Source organism: Zootoca vivipara, chromosome 3, assembly GCF_965207765.1.
Source record: "Zootoca vivipara chromosome 3, rZooViv2.hap1.1, whole genome shotgun sequence".
Lineage (NCBI taxonomy): Eukaryota > Metazoa > Chordata > Lepidosauria > Squamata > Lacertidae > Zootoca > Zootoca vivipara.
The window spans coordinates 9,057,621-9,071,517 of NC_142586.1; the positions used below are offsets into that span (position 1 = coordinate 9,057,621).

Sequence of the window (13,897 nt, forward strand, 5' to 3'; positions counted from 1 at the left end):
CAAGAAGATCAAACCTATCCATTCTGAAGGAAATCAGCCCTGAGTGCTCACTGGAAGGACAGATCCTGAAGCTGAGGCTCCAATACTTTGGCCACCTCATGAGAAGAGAAGACTCCCTGGAAAAGACCCTGATGTTGGGAAAGAGAAGGGGGTGACAGAGGACGAGATGGTTGAACAGTGTTCTCGAAGCTACCAACATGAGTTTGACCAAGCTGCGGGAGGCAGTGGAAGTCAGGAGTGCCTGGCGTCCTCTGGTCCATGGGGTCACGAAGAATCAGACACGAGTAAACGACTAAACAACAACACCTTGGTTTAAGAACAGCTTAGTTTATGAACAACTTGGATTAAGAACGCTGCAAACCCGGAAGTAGGTGTTTTGGTTTGTGAACTTTGCCTTGGAAGCAGAACATGTTCTGCTTCCTGTTGTGTGTGTAAATTGAGTCCCCTGCTGCTATGGGAAAGCACACCTTGGTTTAAGAACGCTTTGGTTTAAGAACGGACTTCCGGATTGGATTAAGTTTGTAAACCAAGGTTGTTGTTGTTGTTTAGTCGTTTAGTCGTGTGACCCCATGGACCATAGCACACCAGGCACTCCTGTCTTCCACTGCCTACCCTCCATCTTTCCCAAGACCCATGGACTGCAAGAAGATCAAACCTATCCATTCTTAAGGAAATCAGTCCTGCGTGCTCACTGGAAGGACAGATCGTGAAGCTGAGGCTCCAATACTTTGGCCTCCTCATGAGAAGAGAAGACTCCCTGGAAAAAAACCAAGGTACCACTGTACAGATCTCTGCTGCCTTCAGCTATCCAGTCAGAGAGACAGGTTCACGTGAAGACTTTCACATGTTCTGGCAGCCACACTGACCAACACGCTCGACTGCATCTGCTAAGCAGATAGTTTAGGTGTGTCTCAAGGATGGGCTTCAAGGCCGGTTTCAAGTTTATCTTGGCAATATATCAACATGGATAAGGGCCCAATTTTGGGCAACTCTTCCTCTCCTCCTGTGCTCTCTCCTGCAGTTCACTGCAGAGTATCCATCCACCCTTGGAAGCAACTTTTGATGAGAGTGGAAGAAGAACCACCGAAAATGGTCCCCCTCTCCATTCTATTGGTGGATACATTCCATCGGTGGAGGGATAGCACTCGGATGCCGCCCCATGTGATAGGAGGGGGAGGTTCGCCAGGAGTTGATGTAGTATCAAATGCAATTTTTGAATTGCGGGAAATCAAATCGTCTCCTTGCAAGCTGGACCAATAGATCGAAAATCTAGTACAATTTGTTAAGAAACTGTAGCATTAGGACATGAACTGGGAAAGCAAGTCAATACCATAGCGGTCAACTTCTGGATTGGAAAATAAGGGATCAGCAGCCTCACCCAGCGGCGCGGCACCAGAAATAGGTTCTGTGCATGTCCAGACATGCGCAGAAGCGACTTCCGGTACCGGGCTGCCCATGTCTGGGCACTGGAAATCGCTTCTGTGCATGTCTGGACATGCGCAGAAGCGATTTCCGGTGCCCAGACATGGGCAGAGCGGCACCAGAAATTGGTTCTGTGCATGCCCGGGCATGCGCAGAGGCGATTTCCAGCAGCACTCGGCAAGTGAGCGAACAGCCAGCCACCGAGCGAGGCGTTTTACTGGACGGCGGCTGGGTGCTCGCTCGCTGGGGGGGGGGGCGCGGCGAGTGGAGCCTCCCTGGTCAGCAGGGAAGGAGAGAAGTTGCTTCAAATCCGGGAAATTTACGGGATATCTAACAATCCGGGATAGCAGCGGGAAACGGATTGAAATAAGGGAGTTTCCTGCAAAAAACGGGAGGGTTGACAGCTATGGTCAATACTGTGGAGTTTGCTACAGGATGTTGAGAACACCTGTCCTTTGTTGGGTTGGGTTGGCAGTCCTCATAAGCAGGTGGGGGCTGTGGTGGCATCCAGGCTCAGCAAATATCGCGGGTCTGATGAGTAGAGAAGAATCAACATTGTCACCTTCATAGAACAACTGGCTGAAGAGAGAGATTTCAAGAACTGCAGGGGGAAATCTGAAGATGGAATTAGCAATTCATCAGCGCTCAGCCCTTTCCTCTGAAACACTTGAAAACTCACCCTTTTAAATCTTGTTCTTTCTAAGCTTCAGCAGAAACTGTTGACTGTCAGCAGGCCTCGCTGTTTGAAGCGATCTCTCCCCTTCCTCCAAGGGAAAAATGAGATATGTGCATCTATACATCTGACAAAGGGAAATTTATTACAGAAGAGCTTGGGCTCACATTGATATTACAAACAAGCCAGATGGTGGTGTTCGTGTGTCGCCTTAGTCTTAATCGTAGAATTACCACGAGGGAAGTCAGGTTTGCTTGTGATAATCTAGGATGACAAACAGGCTTCTCTCCTGCCCCGTGCTTCTTTATTTCTAGATGCATTGAGAATTTTTGCATACGCCTTCTAGATTGATATATCTTTGGGTTGGGACCTGAATAGGGGGAAGTGCTATCCTTTATTTGAGAAGCTGTTTTTCGAGGGAAATTGCCTTTACCGTTCTGAAATTAGCAATGTATCAGGGCACATGTGTAGTTCAGCAATATCAGCCCTCCTTGTTGCAGCAGCTCTCCGGGGTCCCAGACAGAGCAGGGGCCTTTTCCCAGTCGCTGGGGATTGGACCTGGTTCCTGCTGCTTGCAGAATGGCTTCTCTGCCACTGAACTATCGTATATTTCTGTGTATAACACAGACTCAAAATTGAGAAAATGGGGGGGGGAATTGCCCAGAATTGTTGAGCTTTTTTGGGGGGGGTTTCCGAAAACCGCTCACCCGCTGGACCGCCACAGACTATCGCACACACATCGACAAAGCCAACAATCACCTCTGCAGGCTCGCCGAAAGCAAGCGCCAAGCCCCCGCCCAATTGCCAATAGCCAACGGACTTTGCCATTTGCCACACCCACCAATCACCCGCAAAAAAAGCCGCTGACAGTCTCCTGCTCACGGCAGCCACCAATTGCCCTTCCCGCCTCTCCGCTATCCGTGTTTAAGGTGACCCCCGATATTTTAACATGCTTTTAAAATAAAACAACCTTGTCTTATACACGGAAAATTACGGGACATCCCTTCCCAATGTAACTTACAAGGAGAGGAAGCGATAGCAAGGTTGGTGGCCTTACCATGGCAGTCATATGGTACCCCCACCCCCACCCCTGGCATCCCTGTGTGGGGTATGGGTGTCTGAGCAGGGGACCCGATGTCTGTGGTTTGGAATTCTGTGCAGGCAGGATTTCAGATTGCCTGCTGCTTGCTTAGACATGGGGGCAAGGCTTAGAGGCATCCCCAAACTTCAGCCCTCCAGATGTTTTGGACTACAATTCCCATCATCCCTGACCACTGGTCCTGTTAGCTAGGGCTCATGGGAGTTGTAGGTCAAAACATCTGGAGGGATGCAGTTTGGGGGTGCCTGGCTTAGAAGCATCAGGGGTAGGGATAGCAGCCTGCCCCTTGTACTTGTGGCTCCCTCTTTCTTTTCTTTTCTTTTTTTAAAAAAATCATTATTATTTTTCATTTAATTTCTATACCAATTTATATTTTTAAAGGGGGGGATTCTCAATCTACACGAAAACATCCAATAAAACAACCCGGAATGAAACATTACAGAAGAAAGAAACATTCTTCTTCATTTTTATATATATATATTTTGTAGGTTTATATCTCCCCCCCCCAATTGTTTATCTGTTACATTTTAAAATGAGCTTGTTTATGTCAGAGTTTAATATTAAGACTTCCATGATTGTGAACATCTGGCTTTTGCCTTGGGGAGGTGACTAACCTATTTTATTTGTTCCCAGACAAGAGCTTTAGGGAGATACAATTAGAACTTAGAAATGTTTTAGTGTGTTATCAATTTACGGTATGTACTTGGATTGCCAAATCCCAGCTATTATTATTATTTATTTATTTATAAAAAAACCCAGTAGTAAATGAATGCAAGATCCAACATTGGCTGTCTGTCCTGTGCTAAATAAAGTTATAAACAGGGCCAGGATTTTGGTTGCGCATCAAATATTTGTTTCTTCCTCACTGCGGATCAGTTGTTCATCTGTGTGGTGCATGTTTTTGTTTTCTGCAAGGCTGGGGCACATAGATATCGACCCGAGTTCATTTACAACGCAAGAACTCAAGAAGGCTTTGTCTAAAATGAAGAAAAGCATGAAGACAGATGATGATACCCTGGCTCAGAAGGTAGTATCCGAGAAAATGCGACATGGCGTTGAAACATAGCAAACATAGCACTGAAAACATAGCCCTTATGTTCTTAACTCAAAATGGGGGAAATAGATGAGGGAAGCCTATACCCTGAGGCAAACTCAACTCAAAGCAGATACGGAACTTCCACTTGAAATTTCGTACGAGATTTGTCAAACTATGCTGCCTGGCAAGAAATGGGAAACGCAAGCTTCTAGCACAGACTCCTGAGAATTTCTGCTTTCGCTTTACAGCTGTCTTTCTTTTTTTCTAGCGAGGTGTGGTGTGGAGGGAAGCAAATGTCCCTCTCACTTTAATGAACAAGTCCGGCTTCCACATTTAGATGCATTAAATATTGGGGTTCAGTAACCCAGTACCCTGTGGCTTCAGCCTGGATGGCCATTAAAACCCAGACTCAAAACAGGATGTTTCTGTAGGCATTGCAAGGTCAGTGCAACACAACCTCAGCCAGCAAGTAGTTGAGGGATGGCACACCAAATTTGAAGAAGCAGGAGCATTTATATACTTATATACTGTCCATAGGCGACAGTGCTTTCTTCTCCTAGCTTATATTGATTTAATCACGAGGCACAGCAACTACAGCGGTGCCTCGCGAGACGAAATTAATTCGTTCCGCGAGTCGTTTTGTATTGCGGAATTTTTTTAAAAAAAAATCTTGCGAAGCACGGCCATAGAAAAATTCGTCTTGCGAGTAAACAAAACGATCGCAAAACGCTTTCGTCCTGCGAGTTTTTCATTGCGCGAGGCATTCACGTACCACTGTGTCTTATCTTTCCTTCCTTCCCTTGTCCTTGACGGTTATAGGAATAGCTCACGCGTACGTGTTCGTTCCGCCCTTCTCTCGTGGTTCTCTTGCAAAACACCGCTTTCACTTGCTCAGATTTTCTCGCGCACATTTTGGTTTTTTGTTCTACAATTCAGTAATTTCTACGATGGCGTAAGCTGCCAATTAGGAGAGCTTAACACTTTGATGGTAACCTATAGCTGTATCCAGCTGTGTTTCAGATGGAAGCAATGTGTACAAAACTGAACAGATTAAAGAGGATTTGGGGGGGGGGGAGAAAAGAAACTTGGGCAGCATCCTGCAGACTGCAACAGGAAATGCTCTGCTTTCTCACAGGAGCTTTTCATTTCCCTCATCGAAGCTTCAGCTTCCTTTCCAAGGTGCCGGTGGGGCTCTGGTGCAGATGTTTAACTGATAATCCACCATGGTCAGTCCCATCATTTGAAAAATAAGATTTTAGAGCAGGCCCGGGGGCCGGATGCGGCCCAATCGCCTTCTAAATTTGGCCTGTGGATGGTCCGGGAATCAGCATGTTTTTACATGAGTAGAATGTGTCCTTTTATTTAAAATGCATCTCTGGGTTATTTGTGGGGCCTGCCTGGTGTTTTTACATGAGTAGAATGTGTCCTTTTATTTAAAATGCATCTCTGGGTTATTTGTGGGGGCATAGGAATGTCTTCATATTTTTTTAAAAAAATATAGTCCGGCCCCCCACAAGGTCTGAGGGATAGTGGACCGGCCCCCTGCTAAAAAGGTTTGCTGACCCCTGCTTTAGAGCCTCCTTACCCCAAAACGGCAACACCCTGAGACCTCCGGTTATAGGGCGGTATACAATAAATTAAATTAAATTAACAAACTAGACATTCCGTTTTGGCTACTGTAACCTTGGTTTGAAGAGCCATTTGGCACCTAGCTTGTGTATCATGAGTTTCTAACACTGTACTTGAGGCAAATAATAAGAGTGCTCTTAAGAGAGACAATGATGACATTGTTTTACTTGGTCTAATATCCTAACCATTCTAGTAATTATCCATGATTTGCCAGTCCTGAGTGATGGAATACTCCAATTTTCATGGCAAGAGGTGCTGTTTTCCCCCATCATTTTGATAGGCTGCCCTCCAGTTCAGCCTATAAACTGAGGGAGGTGCTAACAACCTAGAGCAGAAGTGGTTAACCTGTTGTTCTCCAGATGTTGTTGAGACTCCTTTTTTCATTTTTTTAAAATTAGCTTTCAAACAATTTAACCAATTCAATTTCAATATAATATTCCCTTAAGGTTTTTGACTTCCCATCCTTACTTCCACGATGCTTCTATTCAAATCTACTGCCATGAATGTAATATTTCTCTAAAACATATATCCTACATTACATTCCTTTATCATTCTCATTCCTTTGCTTATATTTCAAGTCCTGCCCGCGATTTCATTTTACTATAATACTTTCCTCAGATAATCCAAAAAAGGGTCTCCATTCTTTTCTTCTTTTTTGTCTCTTCTTTTTGCCATCTCCACATTGTCCAATAATTTCAAAATCCACCCCTCTTTTGTTGGAACGTCCTTCCATTTCTGTGCATACAGAATTCTGGCTGCGGTAGGAGCAAACCTAAATAGTTTAACCAATTTTTTGGGGGGACCCCTGTGCCTATTATTCCCAAAAGAAATGCTTCAGGCTTTTTTGGGGGGGATGACTTCTTCCTCACCATCTTCTTCTATTCATTATGTATCATTTCCTGAAAGTCCACTACACATGTTGTTGAGACTCCTCACTCGCAACTGCTCCAGCCAGCATGGCCAATGGCTATGGAAGACGGGCGTTTTAGTTCAGCAATGTGTGGGAATGCCAAAATCCCCCCCCCCCCGCCTTAGGGAATGATGGATAATCTTCAGTTCCCTTGCTACAAAACATTAGCAATATGACCCAAGGCTGCCAATTAAGAGTAGGTTCCTTAGGAATTCATTATCATTTTTCAATGCTCTGGGGCCTGGCTGTGATATTGAAAGGTATTTTAGGCTCATGGAAGGTTTCCCCCTCCCCCTTTTTCTCTTGAAGTGAGGCTCTTGAACCTTATATTTTTTCATTTTAGGAAGAGGCTCTTAAATCAGCAAAAATTCGGAAGCTGTAATGCAGCCCCTTCGCCTTGGCCCATTAATACGCATTAATACGAAGCTCAATTATTCCCTGAATGCTTAGGGTTAAAGAGGACATTGTTGGAAACTGTCAGTTAAAAATGTATTGGGAATAGTCTCCAGTCCCTTGAGCGTGAAAGTTTGGAGGTAGTCCCTGCCGGTTTTTAGGGAAAAGAAATCTTGTCGGGTTTGATTTCCAGGAGCTGTGTGTGAGTGACGAGATTTCACAGGAGAGCACCTAATTTCCCTTTCTGATGTCTGTTGGGTAACCTAATCTGTTAAGCATTTTTAATTAACTATCTTGTAAGAGCGGCAAATAGAATCTAAAGAAAACGTAATTAGTAAATAATGAGGAGTGTTGCTTGCTGTTTGCAAATCACATTTCTTGTCTTTTCACTGCGTTCTGGCAGCTGCTTGACTTTGAACTCGGAGAAAGTCGTTTTCCTTCTCTTGAGGCCCCTGTCCTAAAACTAACTCATATGCTTACTATCACCTGTTGCAGGTGCTGATGAATATTTAAGTCCCGGCGTACTCGTATGTGAGCAGTTCAAAAGACGAGAGTTGTGCATTACCGCAGCTCAGCTCCTGTGAGCAAGATGTAGGCCAGTGGGTCTGAGCACAGCTTTGGAGAGAGTAATGGGAAGCAGTGGGAGGTCAGAAGAATTAATGCAACCTGCCTCCCCACAACTGCTTTTAACTTTTAAACAACCGTAAGATCCAATCACGGGACCCAGGTGGCGCTGTGGGTTAAACCACAGAGCCTAGGGCTTGCCAATCAGAAGGTCGGTGGTTCGAATCCCTGTGACGGGGTGAGCTCCCGTTGCTTGGTCCCAGCTCCTGCCAACCTAGCAGTTTGAAAGCACGTCAAAATGCAAGTAGATAAATAGGAACCACTACAGTGGGAAGGTAAACAGCGTTTCCATGTGCTGCTCTGGTTTGCCAGAAGCGGCTTTGTCATGCTGGCCACATGACCTGGAAGCTGTACGCCGGCTCCCTCGGCCAATAATGCGAGATGAGCGCACAACCCCAGAGTCGGTCATGACTGGACCTAATGGTCAGGGGTCCCTTTACCTTTACCTTTAAGATCCAATCACACACCTTCCATCTTGTTTAGAATATCTAGTTGCATCTTCAGCATGCATAAAATCATACATGGCAAGTTAACAGAGGTTACTCATATATACCTAAACACAAAGAAAATAAATAACTTTGGCGGTGTTTTAATTTTGGTGTGTGCTATTTCGGTTTGTTTTCCCCTCGATTCCAAGGCTCATCAGGAAGATGTCAGGAGACGGTTCCGTCCCATTGAAAAACTTAAGGAGGAGTTCAGAGAGCTCAACCTGCAACTAGAAACGGACTTTGAAATTATGTTTAAATTAATCAACAAATTCAACAGTTCCACTTCGACGTTGGAGGAGAAAATAACAGCACTTTATGATCTCGAATACTACGTTCATCAGGTAAGGAGATTTTTTAAAAAAATAAACATGGGCAGCTGGTGTGCGATATTCTGGGGACGTGGAATCGTAAAAATAGGTTTCTTGCAGTACCAGATGTTGCAGAATTGTGGCACCCAGCTTCTTCACACAAGGCATTTTGCCTAGACAGATGAACACAGTTGTAAGCATTTGGGTGTAAACACTGTCGTGTGTGAAATTGTGTAAGTGGATTGTAAACATTTGGAACGTGGCATTTTTAGATGCGTCCAGACACACGTGCAACAAATCTTCCATATATAATGAATTTGCCAAGTCTTCCTCGAACGCAACAATGAAGGGTCTTTAATTTGTGCCAGGGCGTGCCAGAATTCATTGTTGTAATTTGTTTGTTTTTGAGTGCCAGGGCTTATCACCTGAGATGCATAAAGTCATGTGGAAAGTGACGTTGCCACTGGATTCTCCTAGGCTTGAGGAAAGGCTCTTGGCTTACATGGTACAGCTATTGGGTTGCTCTGAGCTTTGGCATCCGTCCTTTTATAAATTAATCATGGGTTCCTTGTTTGCCCAAAAGGAAAGTGTTCCAGAACAGTGTTCGTTTAGGACTGCAGTCCTAAGCGCACTTAGTCAAAAGCAAATTACACTAAAATCTATGGGCCTTAAATCTAGGTAAACATGTATGAGTTAATGTTGGTGCTGCTGCAAGAATTTCCCTGAGAGCTTAAATGCAAAGTGAATTTTCGCTGGTGTGCCTTAGGCAGACTATATATGAGGAATTTGAAAAGGGAAACCAAAAGAGGGTTCTGTTGATTCTTGTACCCTAGCCAAGGCCATAACCTAGCTTAACTTTCCCTTGCGCATTCATTCCTCTTGTAGGTTTTGTAGACTGCTAGCCTACAGTCGGCCTTTCCTGTGCTGAACTGACCAAGTTCTCGGCTCATGATAAATTCTCAATTCCAACTCTCATTTTAGTTCTGTTCCTTTGCACTTTATATAGCTGGAATGCAACCTCCTTGAATCTGAGCAATCTGAACACAGTGGTTCATATATGGCCTCTCCTGTACTGTGAGAGAAAAACTCCCCCCTTCTTCTTCTTAGACAGGCCTGCCAGAATTTGTCATGGCTAAAATGCCCAGCCTTAGTTAACGTGTCACATTGTTGGCTCAGTCATCTTACGATCAATATCTCAAGTCCTCTTTCCACCTCATTTGTACTGGTTGATGAGTTTCTAGTCAATAATACAAATGCTTATTGCTAGTCCCCGAGTATTTCTGACTCTCTAACCCTGCCTGTTAAATTAAAATATAAACATTTTGTATTGGTAAGAGACATAGAACTCCTCAGGCTCCCAGCAATGGTCTCCTAGAGAAATAAATTTTTCATCTTTCTTTGATAGCGTCGTTCCTTTCAGTAAGAGTATTGTCTAGGGAAGCTTTCAGTAAGCTAATCATGTTTTGATTTTCAGTGATTCCTTCGGTATTTGATGGTTGTGACAGGATTGGGTCCAGAGTTCCTTTGGGTGGAATTCTGCTCACAGGAAACTTCTGCTGGAGGAATGGTAGAGTAGAGGTGGGGTTTTTTGTTGCTCCCTGGCTTTCCCCACAGCTTCTAGTTGAGAGACCCTTTAGAAGTGCGGGGGGTTGCAGGGGGAATGGGCAAAAATTATCTCCCACCCTTTTGGTATTGATCCTTTCAGTAAATGAAAGGAGTTAGTTATTCTGCAAAGCAACACTCTGGGTCGATTTGTATCATGTATTGTTGTATCTTCAGAATTCGAATGTGATGTTCCTGTAGCCAGTGGTACCTTGGTTCTCAAACTTAATGCATTCCAGAAGTCCGTTCCAAAACCAAAGCGTTCCAAAACCAAGGCGTGCTTTCCCCATTGAAAGTAATGCAGAACGGATTAATCTGTTCCAGACTTTTAAAAACAACCCCCAAAACAGCAATTTAACATGAATTCTACTATCTAACGAGACCATTGATCCATAAAATGAAAGCAACAATCAATGTACCGTACTATAATATAAACAAGGCAGTATTTTAGATGATAAAAATTTAAATTATTATTTTTTCTTACCTACGCTGATGATAGTCATTGTTTGGATTGGGGGGGGGGGCTTTTATCCAATTCCGCAGTCACACAATCAATCAGTAGCTGAACTAGGTTCCACCTAGTCACAAAAACTAATTAACCGAAAAAGCCTCGAAAACAAAAAATGCAAAATAAATAGCAAAAACAAAAGCGCCAAACCTAATCCGTTCTGGAAGTTCGTTTGACTTCCGAAATGTTTGAAAACCAAGACACAGCTTCTGATTGGCGCAGGAGCCTCAGAAACAATAGTTGACAGCCGCATCGGATGTTCGGCCTCCGAAAAACATTCGAAAACCGGAACACTTACTTTCAGCGTTCGGGAACCAAGGTGTTTGAGTACCAAGGTACCACTATATACGATTCGAGGCAAGAGGTTTTTGTTTTGCCCTTAATCTTTTTTTTAAGTGGATGGAACGTGTTTTGATCGTGACCTACTTGCTCATTGTGCTTTGTGTGTAAATTCTGAATAGAAAAATCAACGCCCACCCTCACGTGTAAATGCACAAATTGTTGCGCTTGAATGTGGAACAACATATTTTATAGGTGGACAATGCAAAAGATTTGCTTTCCATTGGTGGCCTCCAGCTTTTGATTAATGGGCTGAACAGCACGGAGCCATTGGTGAAGGAATATGCAGCCTTCGTCCTGGGAGCGGCCCTGTCCAGGTGAGTATCCGTGTGGATATGAGAGAGAGAGAGAATGTGGCAGAACAGATTAGCCTTAAGAAATGGGGCAGTAATAGTCTCCCTCATAAGACAAGGGTGGGCATAGATCCGGCCACCGTGCTGTGTGATCAACTGCTCAGTGCTCCTTGATGTCAGAATTAGTAATTTCATTTTTTTATATATATATAATGTTTTATTAAATTTTCCAAAAAATACAGCAATAGAAAACAATAAAGACAAAAACAGAAAAAACAGAGACAAAAGAGAAACAAATACATATAAAGCATAGAATCTTGTGTCACTTCACAGTGTATATTGGGACCTCCTCGGGTTCCCCTCCCTGTGGTTCTTAAATTAGTAATTTCAGAAACAATTAAAGATGCCCTGTGGTTACTGGGCAACTGCGCAAGGCTACTTACCTGCCTTAAAATGGACCAAACAGCCCCACCTGCTGCAGGGCGACTAAGCAGAAAGGAGTGAGCCCATTCCATTGTTCAGGTAGAGGTTTCCAGGATGCCAGGTATTTTTCACGGCAAAGAAACAAGATGCTGGAGCAGAGACGATGGTAATCAGACGGTGATTCGTTTTAAAAATAAAAATAAATGTCTTGCTGAAAGGATTCAAGGCCCTTCAGAAACATAACGCTGAATGATAACCTATGCTGTACCAACGCAGAGAAGACAGATGCATTGCTTGGAAAAGATTTCAGAGAGGGCAAAATCCTGTTGCAGGTCATATATGCAATTTCCAGGTTTATCCTTTTTGAAGCAAAGTACTGAACCACTTCAGCTTTAGAATGTCTCGCATCCACTAAGATTTTCAATTGCCATAGGACTCCTTTAGTTTATCGTGATGTGGCATGCATAGTAGAACATGTTCCAATTTCATAGCTGCCAAGTTTTCCCTTTTCTCACGAGGAAGCCTATTCAGCATAAGGGAATTTCCCTGAAAAAAAGGGATAACTTGGCAGCTATGCAATTTGGTTTCTTTTTTCCTCTTTTATTGAAGAAGAACAGTGTGTGTGTGTGTGTGTGTGTGTGAGAGAGAGAGAGAGAGAGAGAGAGAGATTTTATTTTTTGTTTTACAATAATCACACAAATACACATATACTAAAATACATCTAATTGATTCAACTTCCCTCCTCTCAGTGGTTTCTTATACTTTCACCTTTACTACTGCATATCCTAATTAATTCTGTTTATTGATTACTCCTTAGACTACACACACACACACACACACACACACACAGGAAGTCTAAGGAGTAAACACAATTAACACACACACAAACACACACACACACAGAGAGAAAACTGCTCGATTCATATTAATCCTGCTGATGAATTAGGTTGTTTGCAATAATTTTTCAGATAGTCTATAAAATCTCCCCATTCTTTATTGAATCTCCTTCTCCTTCTCCTTCTCCCATTCTTCCAGTAAGTTCTGCCATTTCTGCTTAGAACATCTGTTTTGTCTGCCAGTCCTCCTTGGTAGGAACTGTTTCTCATGTCCATCTCTGAGCACAGAACGGGATATTTTAATGCAGTCATCATTGCAGAGCGGAGGGGGAATTATAGATTGAAAACGTCTAGTAAACCAGATCAGTAGTTGGGTTCCTGTCGAGGGTCTTTGGCAAGCCAACATGGCAGTGATGAGGGATAGAAGATTGGTGTGATCCCTCTGTGGTATTATGGCAGTGGACAAAGCTGTATTGTAACTTTTGAATAAATGGGTTTAGATGAATGAATGAATGAATGAATGAATAACAAATGTGCCCACTAATACCAATTGGTGGGAGTAGATTGCTGTAGTGGCATGTAAGCCATGGGTCAAAGTGGTTGTGAATGTTTTTGACCTTCTACCTGTGCCCTTTAGGATCTGTTATTAGCGACTGATAAGCTCCCACTTACAAAATATCATCAGTACTTGTGTGACTTCCTGTGGCATTACGTGTCTGAGAGGCTAGCCTGCATTCTGTTGCAAGGTAATGCCGTCAAAGGTAATATTAAGACACTTCCTGTCCATTTTATTCATAAATTTCATTTCAAGCTTTTTGTTCCAGAATCCTCTCCTTTCGGCCTGGGACTTCATTAGTGCTTTATGGTATAAGGAAAAGTTTCCGTGCTGCTGAAATTCTTTCGGCTACCAAACAACCTTCACACCTGCCAGAAATACTTAAAAAAAATCAATAGAGAAATTAAGTACTGGGCAGTGAAAGAAACACATGCCTTATTGATTTACAGCGTACTCTTATGCATAAATCTACTTGGGAATAAGTCCTGTTGAGTTCGGTGGAACTTATTACCAGGTAATTGCGTGTCTAGGGTTGCAGCCTTTGTGAACTGCCTAGAAAATGGCTGAAATTCATGTCATGTACCCAAAGTAATGGCAAACGTAAGCCATATTGTGGGCTCTTCAGTGTAGAGGACTGAATCCATGAAACTTTTCTGCTCCATTATTCAATCCATGTGAATTCATGGTTCTTTCCAGGGTTGGCCCAAGACGTTTTGGAACCTGGTGTTGACCCCAAAATGGTGTCCCCCCACTCTGCT

General features: G+C 43.4%; 1 protein-coding gene across 2 annotated transcripts in view; it reads left to right on the top strand.

Moving 5' to 3' along the window:
* The window catches only part of SIL1 (SIL1 nucleotide exchange factor), a 44,884-nt gene that overhangs the window by 13,750 nt on the left and 17,237 nt on the right, over positions 1 to 13,897 (top strand). For both annotated transcript variants that reach the window (XM_035110172.3, XM_035110174.3), the window contains 3 exons: positions 4,110 to 4,221; positions 8,424 to 8,615; positions 11,227 to 11,348. In XM_035110172.3, the coding sequence (XP_034966063.1) occupies positions 4,110 to 4,221; positions 8,424 to 8,615; positions 11,227 to 11,348 (426 nt within the window). The remainder of the gene's footprint in view (positions 1 to 4,109; positions 4,222 to 8,423; positions 8,616 to 11,226; positions 11,349 to 13,897) is intronic.